The following is a 17826-nucleotide window of genomic DNA, read 5'->3' on the forward strand; positions in this document are numbered from 1 at the left end:
GTCACTTCCTAGTTTGAAGCCGATGTTAACATGGGTGCTGCGGCAGAACATGCAACCCACACAACACCCATCCTGCCTGGCTAGCCTTATTTTGGTGGATTTTCATTTGCATATAAGTGAAGATAAATATTTCATTTGATATGCAACATGGGATTTGTTTCGTTCTGCAAGTCTGGAATTAAACACTCCAAGACATGCTGCTTTCGGAAAATAATCAACGCCAGGACACACCTAACCCTAGCACACCGAGATCAAATAGTTTTCTTTAGCAGCACGTCTTAAGTGTCTCAATACTCGTAAACCAGAGCAGTTATCCAAAGATCATGCTGTTTAATTCATTAAAACATTTAGGAACATGTTGTGTTTTTATCCATTTGGAGTTAAGTTAAACTTTGGAAGATTACAGCAGCTACAGTATAAACGTTTCTTCACCTCTAGAAAAATGAAAGACTGGAGACTCCTTCCATAGACAATTATGAGCTGTCAAAATAAAGGGAAGTTATATGAACAGAATCAGATGCGAACATTTTAAAGTAAACCTGAACGTTTAACATTACACTAGTTAAAAAAACTAAAGAGAGAAAGATAAGAAAAAAAAAACGATAACAGAACATTTGTAATGAATTCGAACTTGATAAATGAGCGGGGTCTTGACATACGAGTATCACGCATGTGCTTTGTCTGCCGAGCGTCACGTGATCACAACTAAGCCAATGGTTCTTCCCTCACGCGCGCTGCGAGATTATGGGTAATCGTCTCCCATGCTCAGTCTAAGTGCGCGTGTCACTTGTATAATCAACAACTGTGCGTGTATACCATTTACTGTAACGTGACCACGTGTGTGCACGTGTAAAGCATTTTTTATTTTGTGTTCAAGTGTAGTTACTGTTCTTTAGTAACTGTACTGTAACAACAGTAACAACAAGGTTAACAAGGTAAAAAGACTGTAGCAGTGCAGGAGATGAATCTGTTTAACGACAATGCAACATTACATTTCTGCGAAATCTTCAAAAAGAGGCAAAAGCAAGTGTCATTAGAAAGGTGCCTTGTTTTAGAAGTTTCCCAACAGAGCAGTGTTTCTGTTAGTGTGTGTGTGTGTTTGCACCCACAAACCTGGTACTGGGTGCCACTCTATCGCAGGGCACACATACTACGGGCAATTTGGGAACATCATGTAGCCTAATCTGAATGTCTATGACTGTGGAAGTAAACCAGAATACACAAAGGCAACCCATCAAGCACAGGCAGGAACGAACCCTCGACCCTAGGTGCACAAGACCACACAACCATGCCATGATATAAAAATATCTTTAACATTATGCCTTTTCCATCCTAACAAATACGATTTACTGTATTATTCATGAATATACATGAATATGCAAATTATAAAGTATACTAATGCCACCCTGACCCCAGGACCTTCTCTGTGGAACCCTGGTTAAACGACTGTATTCCTGATATGTTTCACTGCGCTGTTACACTACAGAGAATCCAAAGACTACATAGTTAAATAAGGCGTTGTATGAGTCATCGACTTGGGTGTACTCATACATTAGTTCTGCCTAATAAATGTGTCACATGTACACTGACATAATTTGTATAAAGAATTTAAAGTCTGAACGTCTTAAAATTTATTCAAACACCAAGGGGGTTGTTGAGTGTTAGCTAGGTAGTGGGGTGAAATCCACTTTCTAGTCATCAATGCTCAGTACAGTGAGAGGAGCTACAGTAAATAAGGATTGGCTAGTGCATAACAGTAGTGCTAGCCTTCTTTAGCTCTTAACCAAATTTATAATCAGCTTGGTTAGTGATTAGCAGTTAGTGACTGCTAGTGATCCAGACTTCTTCACTCTTACAAGTTTTTTTTTTACTTTTATTATATTATTTACAAATTTGGGTGGGGCCCCCACCCGCAGTGGCACAGCTTGACCTACCATCCGGAGATCGCAGGTTCGAATCCTCGGTTATGCTGTAGCCTCCCGCAGTCAGGAAAACTAGAGGCAGCTGATTGGCTGAGCTCTCTTGGGAGGGGGGATGGTTGGCACTCCAATCTCGCATAAATCACAATGCGAGCCAATCATAGGCATGTGTGTTTTCAAACAAGCAGCGGATAGTGCTTTCGTCAAAGTGTATAATGCTGCTCTTTGCAGTGCGTGAGCAACGTCATATGTCTTGAAATAAGCCTTCGTGCTTTCTGGTTAGTGCTTGTAGCCTTGATGGGGAGTGCCCTAACAATGGATAGGAATTGGCTAAATTAGGGCAATCAGAAAAATAAAAATAATAATAAAATAAAAATAAAATAAATTGTGAGTGGAAAGAGCCAAAAAATAGGTGGGAACTGCTTAATAAAATTCTAAACATGGAGGTTTCTGGTCCCTGATCTGGCTGTGCTGATTAGTTGAGAAAATGCACTTCTGCAAAGGGCAGTTCATTTAAAGGTATAGAGTAGATACAAAAATAGACATATTTTGGAAGCATGTATTAAGATTTTAGGGAGCATAACATGTGACCTTAAAATATCTGGCTAACTTAGCCTGCTGGTTCAGTAGCAAGAATTTTACTGTTGTAGTAATTATTAAAGAAAAATGATCATTAACTTATAGCATAATTTTTTATAGTATACGTACTATTATTACCACTATTATTAAACATTTTGATACTTTCATTGGCCCATATACTAATATAATAACAGACTTAATAATTGAAGTAAATAATAAAAAAAAAATACATTTTTGCTTGACATAAAAAAATCATCAGTATTTAGAACAGAGCTTTAAAAACAACCATACTAAAAATGAAATTTAGTAAATAAATAAATAAACATAGATGTAAGGAAATAATAATACCAGTCATAAAACAGGTCATTAGTAAACATGTTTAAGACCGCATTACGGCTTGGGCGTGAACACAGCGATTAGTTGCAGCAAATTCAATTAATCTCAACAACTCTCTGCAGAGGCTCGCACGAATCCACCCTCCACCGTTAATTAAAAAATTAGGGCATCTTTCACATTCCTGGATTTTTTTTTCTTTCCGGATAGAAGCGGTGTGGCCGTCTGAATCTAATTGAGGTTGGTTTCTATTTATTGCCCCACACTAAGCTAGAGCACGTGGTGCTGGGAGAAGGGTAGCAGCGTCCGTCCCACAGGGACAACAGACTGACGGAGGATTCCGGTAATTGGCTCCTTTTTTGTCACTTCAGACAGGGAGAACTTTTCATCACCACCGAATCGGGTCCTTCTGCTCTGCTCTAATGCCACAAACAAAGTAAAAAAAAAAAAAACAGCAAAAAAACAAAACAAAAAAAAGAAACGCAAGTTCAGCAGATATTTAATCACGCCTACTCGCACTTTTATTTTGAGTCAGGAAAATAATACATGGATGATGAGCTAAATGAAGTGACGGGGCAAAACTATTCATCCGGTATGGCGATTGGCAAACATGCAGCTTGCGTGCTGCTTCGGTAAGTTTATGCTCTTGTCAGACACTGAAGCTTCATTCAAATGTGCGTTCCAGAAATATAAGTTAAGCAGAAGTACGAGCGGGTAAAAACTGAACAAGAGAGAGGACGTTAGGGTGAATCTCTCTGACTGTATTAGCTATGCTCTGTGATTGTATATGTGTGTGTGTGTGTGCGTGTGTGTGTGTGTGTGTGTGTGTGTGAGTGTGTGGGTGAGTAAGTGTGTGTGTGTGTGGGCTTAAGACTGTAGAGCAGAGAGATGCCATAAAACATGCTGCAAAAAAAAAACAGTATTACAATTAAAATGTGTATGTGTGTGTTTCTGTGAGTGTGTGTGAGAGAGAGATGGAAAGAGACAAACTTTTTTTCTGAAAGTGAACCTGTTCTGGACGCGTCCCAAATACCTGCAAGAAACAGAAGGAAGGGAACGAAAGAGCTACAGGAGACAGCAGGAGACAGGATGAAAGCATGACAAAGATGGGACAGAGAGCAGGAGGAGGAGGGGGTGCAGGAAAGGAAGGAGAAACGGACAGACTCATCGCAGAAGAATGGCAAAGGAATGAAAAAGGACGGAACGGCAAAGCAAACGACAGACAGCAGAGTTTAAAGAGTTTGCAGAAAAAGAGAAAAGTGAGGTGAGCTCGGTGAAAGGAAAGTGAAAGAGCAAAGAGATATTCATGAAGAGAGGAAAGAGGATTTGAGAATGAAAGGGAAAAAAAGTGCATTACTAGAGCAGGCAAGTCTTCACAATCATCTCTTCTTCGTGCCCTGAGGAGAAAGCAGAAAAACCGACCCAGGTATATTGTAGAACATGGTTAATATCCCATAATCCTTTTTATTTTCCAGTACTGCCTTCCCAAGCCCCGCCCACATTCCCACCTGCACCCCACTGCTGGGAACACTGAACACATGAGGGGGAAGGGATACCACCTGACAGGAGATTTTCATATTAGCCACGCCCCGCAATGTGTTATGCATGTGTGTGTGTTTGTCTGTTCCGTCCGTCAATCTGTTCAAAAATGGATTTTTTTAAATGGTCTCAAGGGCAGCGACTTTAGGGTTAAACATTAAAAATTAATGTTACCCCGGGGACTTAAACACATGTGCAGAATGTGCACTAAGACTGGCAGCTACTGACTAGCTTGCAAAAAAAAACCAATAATAATAATAATAATAATAATAATAATAATAAAAAATGATAATAAAAACACATTTGCTTTATTTTTTATTAGCGTTAGATTAGCGCTACACGGTTTCTGAATCCAGCACCACTATAACACAAATAACTTTGTAATGTTAGTTTTCTGAACCTGAGTTTGTGTTGTTCTAAAGCCTGAGTAAGCATGCTAGCGCAGTGATAGCGTTGCTAACTGTTTTAAACACCTGGGTGTTTAAAACAGTTAGCAATGCTATCACTGCGCTAGCATGTTTACTCAGGCTTTTGCAAATAGTTTTTATGTGGACAAGAAATAAAAAAAAAAAAACTAAAGACAGGAATGCTGTATAGAGTTATAAATGTATAAAGTTATATATAAACTTTTCCTCACTAAATAGGATTGCCCTAATTCTTCTGTTATGCTAGCTCATGTTAACCTGCTAGTTAGGCTTAGCAGTAAAGAGTAGATCAACTATAGAAAACCATTAAAAAATCTTATAGCAGAATTAATGTTAAACTGATGGTTATTATAGTAATAGTGGAAAATTAACATTGATGAATATCAATTTTCTCTTAAAGCTAGCCCCCATTAGAAGTAAAGATAATTCAATTTTATTTAATTCCCCTTAACATGCACTTGATTCTGTAAAGCCATTTTGTGAAAATGACCATTTTTAAAAGCACTATACAAATAAAATTAAAATTATTTAACAGTTCTGTCAGACTAGCTTATGGTGTCTAGCTCACTACGACTGATTGAGCATCTATCAGTTTACCAAGCTTTCAGGAAAGATTGAAAACATTTTTGAATTTGAGTTGAATTCCTCTCAGAAATCCTGTCAGATTAGCATGTGTTACCAAGCGCTGAGCAATAGCAATGATTTGACAATTAGCATGTCTACGTTTCTCACTTAAATCCCTTCAGAAACCCTATCAGTGTGGCTTGGGTTACATAGCTAGCATTAGCAATGAAGATTATTCAACTTAATTAAAAGTCCTTTTATAAATCCCCTGAGGTTAGCCGAGGATTAGCAGTGAAAATGGTTGCCCCATAAACTAAACATATTAATTTTTAATTTTATTATTTTTTTTAAATGAGAGGTTAGGTTAAAGTATTTAAATATTAGATCATGTCAGGTTAGCTTATATTAGAAAGTATTAAGCATTAGCAGTGAAATGACTACTAGCATGTATACACACCCAGTCAAATCCCTTCATAAATCCTGTTAGTTAGCTGTATAGTAGCATTAGCAGTAAAAATGTCTGCCCCTAATTTAAACATATTAAAGGTCCATTAAACATTGTGGTCTTAAGGTATTGCTAGCTGACTAGGTAAGCCTGTATTATCTAGCTAGCATGTGTTAGCAGTGTAGATTATTCACTTTTATAAATTTTATGTAAAACCTGTGGTAACGTGAGTTAAAGATTAATTTATGCTAACTGGCTAACAAGCGGTAACTTAAAATGCTGTTAATTATTATTTTTTTTAAATATACATATATTAAAATATACAGTAAAACTTCCATATATAGAAGTGTATATTGCCCTGTGTGTGTGTGTGTGTGTGTGTGTGGTGGAGCATCCTGCCAATGTGAAAATCTCCCCTCAGTTTCTGGAGCGTTGCACTGTTGATGGAGAAAAAGGGTTTAGTGGTGTGAATGCATGTGAGCATGTGTGTGAGTGTGTATGTGTGAGTGTAAGTGTGTGCAAGTGTAAGCAGAGAGAAAGAGAGAAAGAGCAAGAGGAGGAGAAGGTGTCCATCCGTCCGTCTGAGTGTGTGTTTGAGTACAGGTGCGTTCGAGTGAGCGAGTGCACTTGTGAGTGTGTGCAAGTGTGGCTGTGTGTGTGTGTGTGTGTGTGTGTATGTGTGCAGGCATGTGTGTGTGTGTGTGTGTGTGTGAGAGAGTGAGTGAGTGACTGAGTGTAAGTGAATGGTACTGCCTCAGGGGTTAGGTGGGGTCTGGGTAGGATATGGGAGGGGGTGGCGCGCATCGGTGACTGGACGAGGGGTGTGAGGGGTGGGAATGATGCTGTGCCTGTAAGTGCATGTGTGTGAGCATTGGAGTGTGTGGGGTTGTGTGGGTGTGAGTGTGTGAGAGCGCACACTAAGTGTACTCACTGTATGGCACACACTCATACTGAATCTCCAGGTACTTGTACGTTCCTGGGCAAGGGTCGGGAAAGACGTCTGAGCCGGCGACGACCACACACTGCGTACGGTTATTACACCTGAGAAGGAGACAGAGAGAAAGAGAAAAAGAGAGAATGACAGGGTAGAGGATAAGAGAGTCATAGAAAGAATGACAGAGGGAACAGAAACAGAAAGATAGAATGGAAGAAGGAATGAGAGAAAAAAGCAGGAAATTTAGTTGTTTGGTAATTTAGTTCATTCAAAACATGATAATAATACTGATGTGAAAAAAGCCTAATAAGGTCCCGAACATAGATGTTTTTTGCTCCCTGCGTTCTGATTGTTTTGGAAAATCACTTCCACAAAGGGGTGTTTGGGAGCGATGTATTTCAAACTAGAGGCACTAAAACAGCACGTTTGGAAAAAAAAAAAAGAAAATCAAGCAGCCAGGATGCAGGATCTGAGTTGTAATTCAGCTAGAACATTAACACACACATTTTGGAGAGCTCTAAGGCGTATGAAAAACCTGTTAAAGAACACTATAATTTATTTGACCTTTAATAAATACACTTGACATTGACCATGTTAAGGATTAGTTTCATAATCCAGATAGTACATGTGCTTTTCCAGCAAATACAAATCCTTATAAATCCTACAAAACTCTAACCACTTGTTTTTGAGATTTAATAAGGCAGACACACAAACAGATGGATAGATGGATGGACAACCCAAAGGGCATAATAAGAAACAACAAAACAACAACAACAAAAAAACACAGAATATACCCGAAAAGAGATGCCAAAGGAATGTGGCAGCCTTGCTAAGTATTTGAGCCAAAACATGAAAAGCTCAGTGCAAGAGAAAGCTCTTTAGCCCACTCCTGCGCATCGAGCAAAAGCGTAAAATAGAGCAACACGCTCTCCAAACAAAAAGGACAGGATCAAGGTGCGCTCGGTGTGTTCACGCCCTTTGTCCCACGCAGGTCCCGGCACTAGAAGTCAGCTGTCTGTTTATCAATCGGACACTTGTTCAGGGTCTGCCAACAGCCTTCGGGAAAGGTGTGCGTGCCAAAAGACTCGGACCACCTGGCTTATGGAACTCCAGCCAAAAGATCCACCTTCATGCAGCGTTGTTTCTGAATGGCCTAAAGAAAAAACGCTTCTCACGTCCTCATTCTACAATAATATCAATAAGATTCTAATTTACTAAAGGAAGAAAAAAAAAAACCCAGCAAGAACGCTTACAAGCTGAATTTTTTTTACAGGCCATGCAGTAGGCTACGTCTTTCGCACGCCTGAAGTAACTGATGTCTTTATTTTAATTAACATGCAATTTATGCTGATTTTACCTAAAAGTGTGAAGCACAGGATAGAGGCAATGCAAAGACATGAATTTGACGGCCTAAGTGTAAATGACTGAAGCCTAAAAGAATGTCATTTCAGGAACAGAGATTGAGTGTCTACATTCAAGTACAACAATACTTAAAAGCAGGTATTAGTTGTCAAAGACAAAAAAAAATCTAAAATCTTTTGGGCTATCACATCTAAGTATCAATGAATATTTCCTGTGTTTACTGTATAAATCCACTTATTTAACCTGCACCTTATAAGTTGCACAATGCCAATATTTGCATTACACTGCATTTTGTTGCTGAGTACCTATTCTGTGCCATTAAAATAAAATCTGATTGTTTATTTAATTAAAATTAAAAAAATTAAAATAAAATTGTTTTGGCTTTGTCGGCTTCTGAAGCTTACAGCCATATTTTGGGAATTTGCTTATTTCACCTTGTTGTAAAATAAACACTAAGCAAACGCACTTTTGGTCTCACCCCCTTTTTTTCTTTTCACTCCTGTTACGGCCCGACCTAGACCGGGCCGTAACAGAATTGGGGGCTCGTCCGTTGCTTTTTCTCGCTCCGTCCTGTTTATTTCAGTGCACTTGTGTTTGTCTGGCGGCATTTGTCTTTGTGGTAGGGGAGTGTTTAGTTTGCTCTTCTTGGAAATGGCTACAAAGTTTAACTTGGACCAGTTTACCATTTGCCCCACGGTAGAGCAGTTTGAGAAGTGCCGAAAGGATGACTTGTTGTTGCTCGCCGATTTCTATCAGATTTCAGTGTCACGGAGTGCTACGAAGCGCGATATTAAGAAGCTGCTCTACGCTGAGCTGTTTGAACAGCGCGTTGTGTGTGAGCGTCCAGAGGCGGGTGTTGCAACTGACTCAGGTGATCCAGAGGATTTGGCGGCAGCGGAGGCTGGCGCCAGGCCCAAGGATCCCGCACGCATAGATCCCGCTGTAGGAAGCTTACCATTGGAGGACCCCAGGCTTGCGCTGCAATTAAAACAGCTGGACTTGGAGTTAAGTCGGCAGCAGTACAAAGCTCAGCAGCTACAGTTTGAAACGTTGGAGCTGGAAACTAAGAGGGAGATAAGGCTGAAAGAGCTGGAGCTGGAGTTGGCCTCAAGGTTTGGGCCCACCAGTGCACCTGTGTCTCCTGTACCTGTTCGCGCATCCTCGCCTGTGCCTGCACCCGTGCCTGTATCTGAGTTGTCGCCTGTGCTAGGACCCACTGTGTCTGTAAGTTCTGGATTTGATGTAAGTAAACACATTGCTTTGGTGCCTATGTTCAGAGAAAGTGAGGTGGATACTTATTTCCCTGTGTTTGAGCGCATCGCTGCCACTCTGCAGTGGCCTAGGAGTAGTGGGCCTTGCTTTTACAGTGCAAGTTTGTGGGTAAAGCTCAGGAAGTGTGTTCTGCCTTAACACTTGAACAAAGTGTTGATTATGAAACTGTTAAGTCAGCTGTGTTACGGGCATATGAACTTGTCCCCGAAGCTTATCGTCAGAAGTTTAGAAAACATGCCAAATCCGCCAGCCAAACATTTGTAGAATTCGCCCGGGAAAAATGCCCTTTGTTTGACAAGTGGTGTGCAGCCAGTAAAGTCACCACCTTTGACCAGTTAAAAGAACTGATACTGTTAGAAGAGTTTAAAGACTGTATTTCGGATAAAATAGTTGTTTATTTAAATGAACAAAAAGTCTCGTTGCTTGCTGATGCTGCCGTTTTGGCTGATGAGTTTGTGCTCACTCACAAAACTGTGTTTTCGCCTCCGCGGCGCGATATTACTAATCGTAGCCCTAAAGTTTCCGCTAGCACGTCTAAGAATGGTAGTGAATCCCGTGAATGCTTTTATTGTCATGAATCTGGACATTTTATCGCTACCTGTCCCGCGTTGTCTCGTAAGAACCGTCGTAAGGCACAGAACACTAAGAGTGTCGCTTTAGTTCATGTACCACCGCAGACAGCTAAAAGTTCAATTTCGCTTTCGTCGGTGGATGCTGCGTTTAAACCTTTTATCTTGGGTGGAATGGTTTCACTCTCGGCCACAGATTCTGAGCCTACGCCACTTCGTATTCTGAGAGACACTGGCGCTGCTCAGTCATTTATTTTGGAAGGTGTCTTGCCTTTGTCTGACCAGTCTAGTTGTGGTGCTGATGTTTTAGTTCAGGGAATTGAACTTGGTGTGGTAAAAGCTCCGTTACATATGATTTATCTTAACTGTGATATTGTGTCTGTCTTTGTTAAGGTCGCAGTTCGTCCTCAGTTGCCCATTAAAGGAGTTTCTCTTATTTTGGGTAATGATTTAGCTGGTGGAAAGGTTTTTCACTTGCCTATTGTCACGGATGCTCCTGAGCTGAATGAAAGTGATGCGCTGTCACGTGAGTTTCCCTCGGTTTTTAGTACCTGTGTGGTGACACGCTCTCAGGCTCGTAAAATGAAGGATGCTGATGACATTTCAGATTCCTTTATGTGTAATGATAATCCGGTGTTTGAAAATGAGAATTCGTCTTCCAATCCACTTGTTTCACTGAAGGATAAGACCTTCTCCATACAAGATGATGTCGCTACTTTGGGTGTTGGGCGAGAGCAGTTCGTTGCCGCTCAGAAATCTGATGCATCTCTCTCTCGTTGTATTGCTGCAGCGGTAGACAGTGCTGAGTTACCTCAACACTCAATGGCATACTTCTTTGATGATGATGTTTTAATGCGAAAATGGTCACCCTCTAATATTAAGCATGAGTCAAGGGCTGTTTTCCAGGTTGTGGTTCCAAAACCATATAGAACACAAGTTTTGCTTATTGCCCACGACCATGATCTTGCTGGTCACCTTGGTGTAAGGAAGACCTACCTCTGTGTTTTAAAACACTTCTTTTGGCCTGCCATTAAGTCTGATGTTGCTAATTACTGTCGATCCTGTCATGTTTGTCAAATTGCAGGGAAACCTAACCAGGTTATTCCCCCTGCTCCACTTCAACCAATCCCTGTTCTGGGAGAGCCTTTTGAGAGACTTTTGTTAGATTGTGTTGGTCCCCTTCCTCGAACTAAGTCTGGTAATGTGTATCTGCTAACCCTGATGTGTGCTGCCACTAGATATCCTGAAGCCATACCCCTGCGTAGCATCAAATCACGTGCCATCATTCGAGCACTTATTAAATTTTGTACCACCTTTGGTTTGCCCAAATATGTTCAGTCGGACCAAGGTTCAAATTTTATGTCGGCTTTGTTTAAAAAGGTTATGAACCAGCTGAACATACAACACCAGGTTTCTAGTGCCTATCACCCGGAATCCCAAGGTGCATTAGAACGTTTCCACCAAACCTTAAAGTCTATGCTCCGAACATACTGTTTGAACCATGAACGAGATTGGGATGATGGGGTACCATTAGTTCTGTTTGCTATTCGTGATGCTGTGCAGGAGTCTCTTGGATTCAGTCCTGCAGAATTAGTTTTTGGTCACTCTGTTCGTGGTCCCCTAAAAGTACTGCAGGAAGAGCTACTGTCTCCGAGTCCTGTGAAAGGTCCAACTATGAATGTAGATTACGTGAGTTCCTTTCGTGAACGCCTACATGCAGCATGTGACGTAGCAAAACGTTCTCTTGCCTCCACACAAACTCGTATGAAGAATCGTTTTGATAAAAAGGCTGTTGTGCGTCAATTCCAAGCAGGTGACAAAGTGTTGGTTTTACTACCAGTGCAGGGTTCTGCTCTCCAGGCTAGGTTTTCTGGCCCTTATGTTATTGAGTCAAAATTGAGCGATACGGATTATGTTGTAAAAACTCCTGACCGTAAGAGGAAATCTCGTGTGTGCCATGTCAATATGCTTAAAGCTTATATCACTCGCTCCCCCCCAGATGTTTTTGTCCCTGTGGCCATTTCAGTAACTGCCTCAGTGCAATCGTCACCCTATGAGTATTCTCCTGAGTTCGATGGTCTCAGCTTTGGTCGAGCTTGTTTTTCCTGCGCTAGCCTGCCAAACTCAGAATGGCTTTCAGATATTCAATCTAAACTTAGTCACTTGTCCGTATCTGCCCAAAATGACATAGTCAGTCTCATTAAGAGTTACCCTAAGCTTTTTTCTGATACGCCCTCCCGCACTACTGTCCTTCTACATGACATTGATGTTGGTGAACACTCTCCTGTGAAGCAGAATACATATAGAATTAATCCCACAAAACGTGCCCTTATGAAACAAGAAACTGATTATTTACTTAAGAATGGTCTTGCTGTTCCTAGCTGTAGCCCTTGGAGTTCTCCTTGTCTCCTAGTTCCGAAACCTGACCAAAGCTACCGTTTTTGCACAGATTATCGAAAAGTTAATGCTTTAACTAAAGCAGATTCGTTTCCGCTTCCTAGAATGGAAGATTGTATTGACCGTATAGGAAGTGCAAAATTTGTTACAAAATTAGACCTGTTAAAAGGTTACTGGCAAGTTCCTCTAACACCACGTGCATCTGAAATCTCTGCTTTCGTCACCCCGGACAGTTTTCTTCAGTATACTGTGATGGCATTTGGACTTAGAAATGCACCTGCTACGTTTCAGCGTTTGATGACCCAGGTTCTGGGTGATGTGCCTAATTGTGAAGCCTACCTTGATGATGTGGTAGTATTCTCTGATACTTGGGATGCACATGTTTGTACATTAGACTCTGTATTATCTCGCCTTCAGAAAGCTTCCTTAACATTAAACCTAGCAAAATGTGAGTTTGGTCATGCCACCGTTACATACCTTGGTAAACAGGTGGGACAAGGTACAGTTCGCCCGCTAGATGCCAAAGTTAAGGCAATTGTTGCATTTCCCGCACCCAAAACGAAAAGAGAGCTTCGACGTTTTCTCGGTATGGCAGGTTATTACAGAAGCTTTTGTAGAAATTTTTCTGATGTTGTTTTGCCTCTTACATCTCTCCTCCGTAACTCTGTCCCTTTTGTGTGATCTTCTAGTTGTGAAGCAGCGTTTGAGTCTGCTAAATCGCTTTTATGTAGTGCACCTGTCCTTTTTGCTCCTGACTTTTCCAAACCTTTCAAACTTGAGGTGGATGCCAGTGGCACAGGTGCTGGTGCTGTTTTGATTCAGGAGGATAGAGATGGTATAGATCATCCCATAAGTTACTTTTCTCATAAGTTTAACCATCAATAGCTGAACTACAGCACTACTGAGAAGGAAGCCCTTGCACTTTTGCTTGCACTTCAACACTTTGAAGTTTACGTTGGTTCCAGCACTGTCCCCATTACAGTTTTTACAGATCATAACCCCCTTGTATTTTTGCATCGTATGTCAAACAGCAACCAACGTCTCATGCGTTGGTGTTTAATTGTGCAAGGTTTTAATCTGGATATTCAGCATAAGAAAGGCTCAGAAAATGTAGTAGCTGACTCATTGTCTCGTTGCCATGGTTATAATTGTGAACAGGATGTTCACTCTTAAGGGAGGGGGTGTTACGATATTGGATTTATTTGTTACGATATTGGATTTATTTTTGTGTGTCTGGTGATGCTTGCTTTATCTCTGCTATGTCTCTGCTGGTGGGGAGGGATTGTCTCTTCCTTGTTTTTGCAGATGCCGCCCACTTCTGCCATTGCCAGGAATCTATTGGCCTGTCCTTTGTTGGTCCCGCCTCCTCCCAGATGATTGGTCCTCCAGGCAACCCAGAGGCCTACTTAAGGCCTTCAGACCACCAGGCTTCAGACCTTGTTTTTGCTTACTGTTTATCCAATACTTTATTCTGAATGTTATTCTGTGTATGACCCCTTTGCTACGTTCTACTCTTAGACTTTCCCCTTTTGATGGTTGCTTGGTTTTGTTCGCCTATTCCGTGTATGACCCTTTTGCTTGTTTTGACTACGCTTTTGTGTTTGCCCTTTTTGTTTTGTTTGTTTCATTTGTAAAAACTTTTGTATATATTTGTACTTAATTCTTTATTTAGTGGCTTAGTAAGGAGTCGATGCCATTTTGTTTGCCCCTTGTTTTTTCTTGGTTTGTGGTTAGTTAGGGAGTAAGGGAAGAACTTTGTATTTCTGTTTCTTTGTTTTGGTGAAGGTTAGTTGTTTCACTTTGGTACTAGGTAGAGGGAATTTTGTTTATTGTTTTGGCTTTGTCGGCTTCTGAAGCTTACAGCCATATTTTGGGAATTTGCTTATTTCACCTTGTTGTAAAATAAACACTAAGCAAACGCACTTTTGGTCTCACCCCCTTTTTTTCTTTTCACTCCTGTTACGGCCCGACCTAGACCGGGGCGTAACACTAAATAGTTGACAAGTTTTAAAAATGATGACAATATTATAATATCAAATTTTATGTTAGATATCCAACATGACTGAATGCTAACTAAGAAGCCAATACAAAATAACTTTTATTTTTGTTTTAGTGATTCTGGACCTGTACCTGATTTCAGTTCAACATTAGTGATGGGAAGTTTGACGCATTTTAGTGACTCGGTTTTTTGAATCTCGTTCATCTAAACGAACACTTCTTTTTTCGAATCATTTAGTTTATTTCGTTCTTTTAATCAAAAATACGTGACAAAGTAATGAACGACTCGGGACTTGAAGACTCATTTCGGAGAACCATTCAATTCTGTTGGTTGTGTACTGCACTTGCATAACGTCTATGGGAAGCACGTGACAAAACAACGAACGACTCGGAGTAGAAGTCATTGAGAAAGAATCGCTCAATTCTGTTTCCTGTATGTAACCTACAGAGATTTTGCGATGATTTGTACATGTGCACCCAGTAGAAAATGAACGAATCAGTTTCCGAGACTACTCGTTCTTCTGAGTCACGTTAAAGAGTTACAAAAAAGAATTAATCGTTTATGAACGACCCATCACTATTCATCAGAAAATATCTCAGAGGACAAACAGCACACTGCAGAAACACTGCATTTATCCCCTCACATGCACAAATAAGCACTAATTCTTGCGACTTAAAGGCCTCGGTGTAGAGAAATCACAGTAACCTTCTTCTCAACACTGAAAAGAACTAGACAGATCATTCAAGAACTCCTCGCGCTTGCACAATGCTCACAACTGCACTGGGCAGTGATAGATCGGCAGGTTAAGGCACCGGGTTACTGATCAGACGGTCAGTAGTTCAGCTCCAGCTCCACCAACATGCCACTGCCTTTAACCCTGTCTTTCTCCAGGGGTGCAGTGTCATGGCTCTGACACCATCCTCCTAAACTGGAATATGTAAAGAAGAATTTCACTGTGCTGTATATGTAACAAATAAAGGCTTCTTCTTCTTCTTTAACTTTCGATTACAAAACAACAGCATAACATCCCCCCAACCACACAGAGCTACGTCCCAGCAGATGTGTCAGACATCCGTGAGATTGAAAACAGCTTACACGCTTCCAGGCACTGAGCTGTAATTCCATGAGAGAAGTTGGTATTTATTGTGTTTCGTCCCACTAGGCTTACTTAAAAGTGGACTGGCAGGGTCCAATCAGCCAAAAGACCTGTGATCCCCCCAGGCTCTCACACTCTTCCCTGTTCCTGCACGGCTAATAGAAGCCATAGTTGAAAGAACATCATCAGTATTCCATGTATTTCTTGTACCAGCTGTACAGGTGGTTGTAAAACAGTGAAAACAGTCTATGCCTCGGGCTGGTGGTGGCCATGTTACCCCAGACCTCCTCCACTTTCACAATTGTACTATTTATTTATTTTCTTCATAACAAATGCCTGTCAAAAAACAGAGCCAACACTTGCTACCAACAGAAAATAATTATTTCTACAACTTCGACTGATGCCACAGCCTTGCCCTGTCCCGGTCATTTCTAAACTCTCAATCATGGGTGTCTATTCAATTTAATAACATTTTATTTGTATAGTGCTTTTAAAAATGGAAATTGTCGCAAAGCAGCTTTATAGAATTAAAGGAATCAGTAATTAAAATTCTTATTCCCAAATTATTTCTCTATATAATCCCAGAGTTTCACTAGTACATGGATACCATTAAAGTCAAATGTTTTCTAAGTTGACCAGGAGCCATGATCGGACTGTCTGCTTCATGTCTGAAATGCTGGTCTCCCAGAAACTCCTTTAACGGCCCAAACATCTGGAATTGTCTTGGTGCAAAGTCAGGACTGTTTGGAGGATGTGGCAATAACTCCCAGCCGAGTTCCTGTAATGTGCAAGTGGCGTGGGTGAATGATTGTGTGGACAGTTTACACAGACTGATGCGTCTTTTCCGCAAGTTGGTGACAAGTGATCCATTAATGTTTATGGGAAAGTACTGCACTGGACACCAAGCAGGCTACACTGCACTGCACTGGACAGGCTAAGAGTCTCATCACCGTACTGTCCTTAAAGTCTTTTGTACATGTCAATTAGGTTTATGCCTCCATTCACCAGTAATTTCATCACAAAACCTGGGTTGACTTGAGCACATCTCATATGTGATTGGTTAGTATGTGGAAAGTGAAGCACAGTAAGAGATCTACACCATATTGTCATGTCAAAGTGGTTTCTGGTAGGACTTGACCAATACTACTTTGGTAAAAAAACACTGAGGGAAAAAAGAAAGAAGGAGACCTTAGAACATTTGACCTTGTGCGATCCCATAAGATTCTCTGGTGGCCATGAAAAAGTTACTTGTCCCTAATCCTTCTTTTTGTCCCAGTTAATTTTGGCAGCAAATGTAAGAGTTGTAAGTTCTTAAAGAATGTTCCTAAAGAACACAGTGAGCGCAAGTAAAACACCACATAGAAAGTAACCCGAGCTCAGTATTTAACCAGATCATTGAAGCTTTAATTTATTTTTTTGCTGCCAGTCTCAAAAACTGCATTTTCAATCCAGATCACGGAGTACCACTTCCCTGGACACTGTGGTGACCTTCCTCATTTACCTTGCATAGCTTAGGGTTGTTAATTAGCTGCTAAGTTGCATGGGGAAAGAAACACATTAAACTGAAGAGATTCTTGGAGAGTTCTTTGTATCCCTCGAAACCGAATCTCTTGAAACTCTTGAAAAACTCCGACCACATAGTATCCTGATCCTGTAAACAAGATACTAGCATACCTCCTCCGATAAGTCCACATCTGATTTTAAATAGAAATGTATCTGATACCAGGGCAAGTTTTGATTACATTACAAAGATACTTGTGGTCGACGTTATTAAATGTCTTCTTTTCGTCAAAAGAAATCATTCATACTGGTGAAACTTCCAGGAATCCAGTATTTCACGTACAGGAAGATTATTGATTTCTCAGGAACAATGTATGAATGTTTCTTATGTCCTTTGGTGGCTTAAATCTGTATATATATTTTAAAGCAAAACTTTTATATATTTTTGTTTGTTTTTTACAGGCAACCTCATAAAGTTCACCTTCAGTATAATCTTCATGAACATCTGATCACGAATGAGATACTGGTCTGAGCAAAGGTGCTATTACTCAACCCGAACCTAGTGATCGATGGCTTCTTTAATAGTGTGATATCCAATGAAACACTACTGTTCCAAACTCATCCTGGAACAACACGTTCTCAGAACACCATTTAATCTATTAAGAACAAATACACAAATAAAAACAACATTTCTCCTAAGCCACATTGACTGCATTTATAAAATAACCCCTAACTTCTTTGGTTTAGCTATGACTAATATAAACCGAGCCTTCGTTATCTCCTCAGGATGAATAAAGCTGTCTTGTAGGAGAAAATTAAATTGCCACTCTTGCACTCAAATTTGTACCGCCACTGAGTACACGCTGTCCTTTCCACCATATGGCTCACTCAAC

General features: G+C 40.6%; 1 protein-coding gene across 5 annotated transcripts in view; it reads right to left on the minus strand.

The window, feature by feature from the left end:
- adgrl1a (adhesion G protein-coupled receptor L1a) overlaps positions 1 to 17826 on the minus strand; it is a 209955-nt gene that overhangs the window by 67918 nt on the left and 124211 nt on the right. For all 5 annotated transcript variants that reach the window (XM_053492161.1, XM_053492158.1, XM_053492160.1 and 2 more), the window contains exon 4: positions 6736 to 6845. In XM_053492161.1, coding sequence (XP_053348136.1) covers positions 6736 to 6845 — 110 coding nt within the window. The remainder of the gene's footprint in view (positions 1 to 6735; positions 6846 to 17826) is intronic.

This window comes from Clarias gariepinus, chromosome 3 (genome assembly GCF_024256425.1).
Source record: "Clarias gariepinus isolate MV-2021 ecotype Netherlands chromosome 3, CGAR_prim_01v2, whole genome shotgun sequence".
Lineage (NCBI taxonomy): Eukaryota > Metazoa > Chordata > Actinopteri > Siluriformes > Clariidae > Clarias > Clarias gariepinus.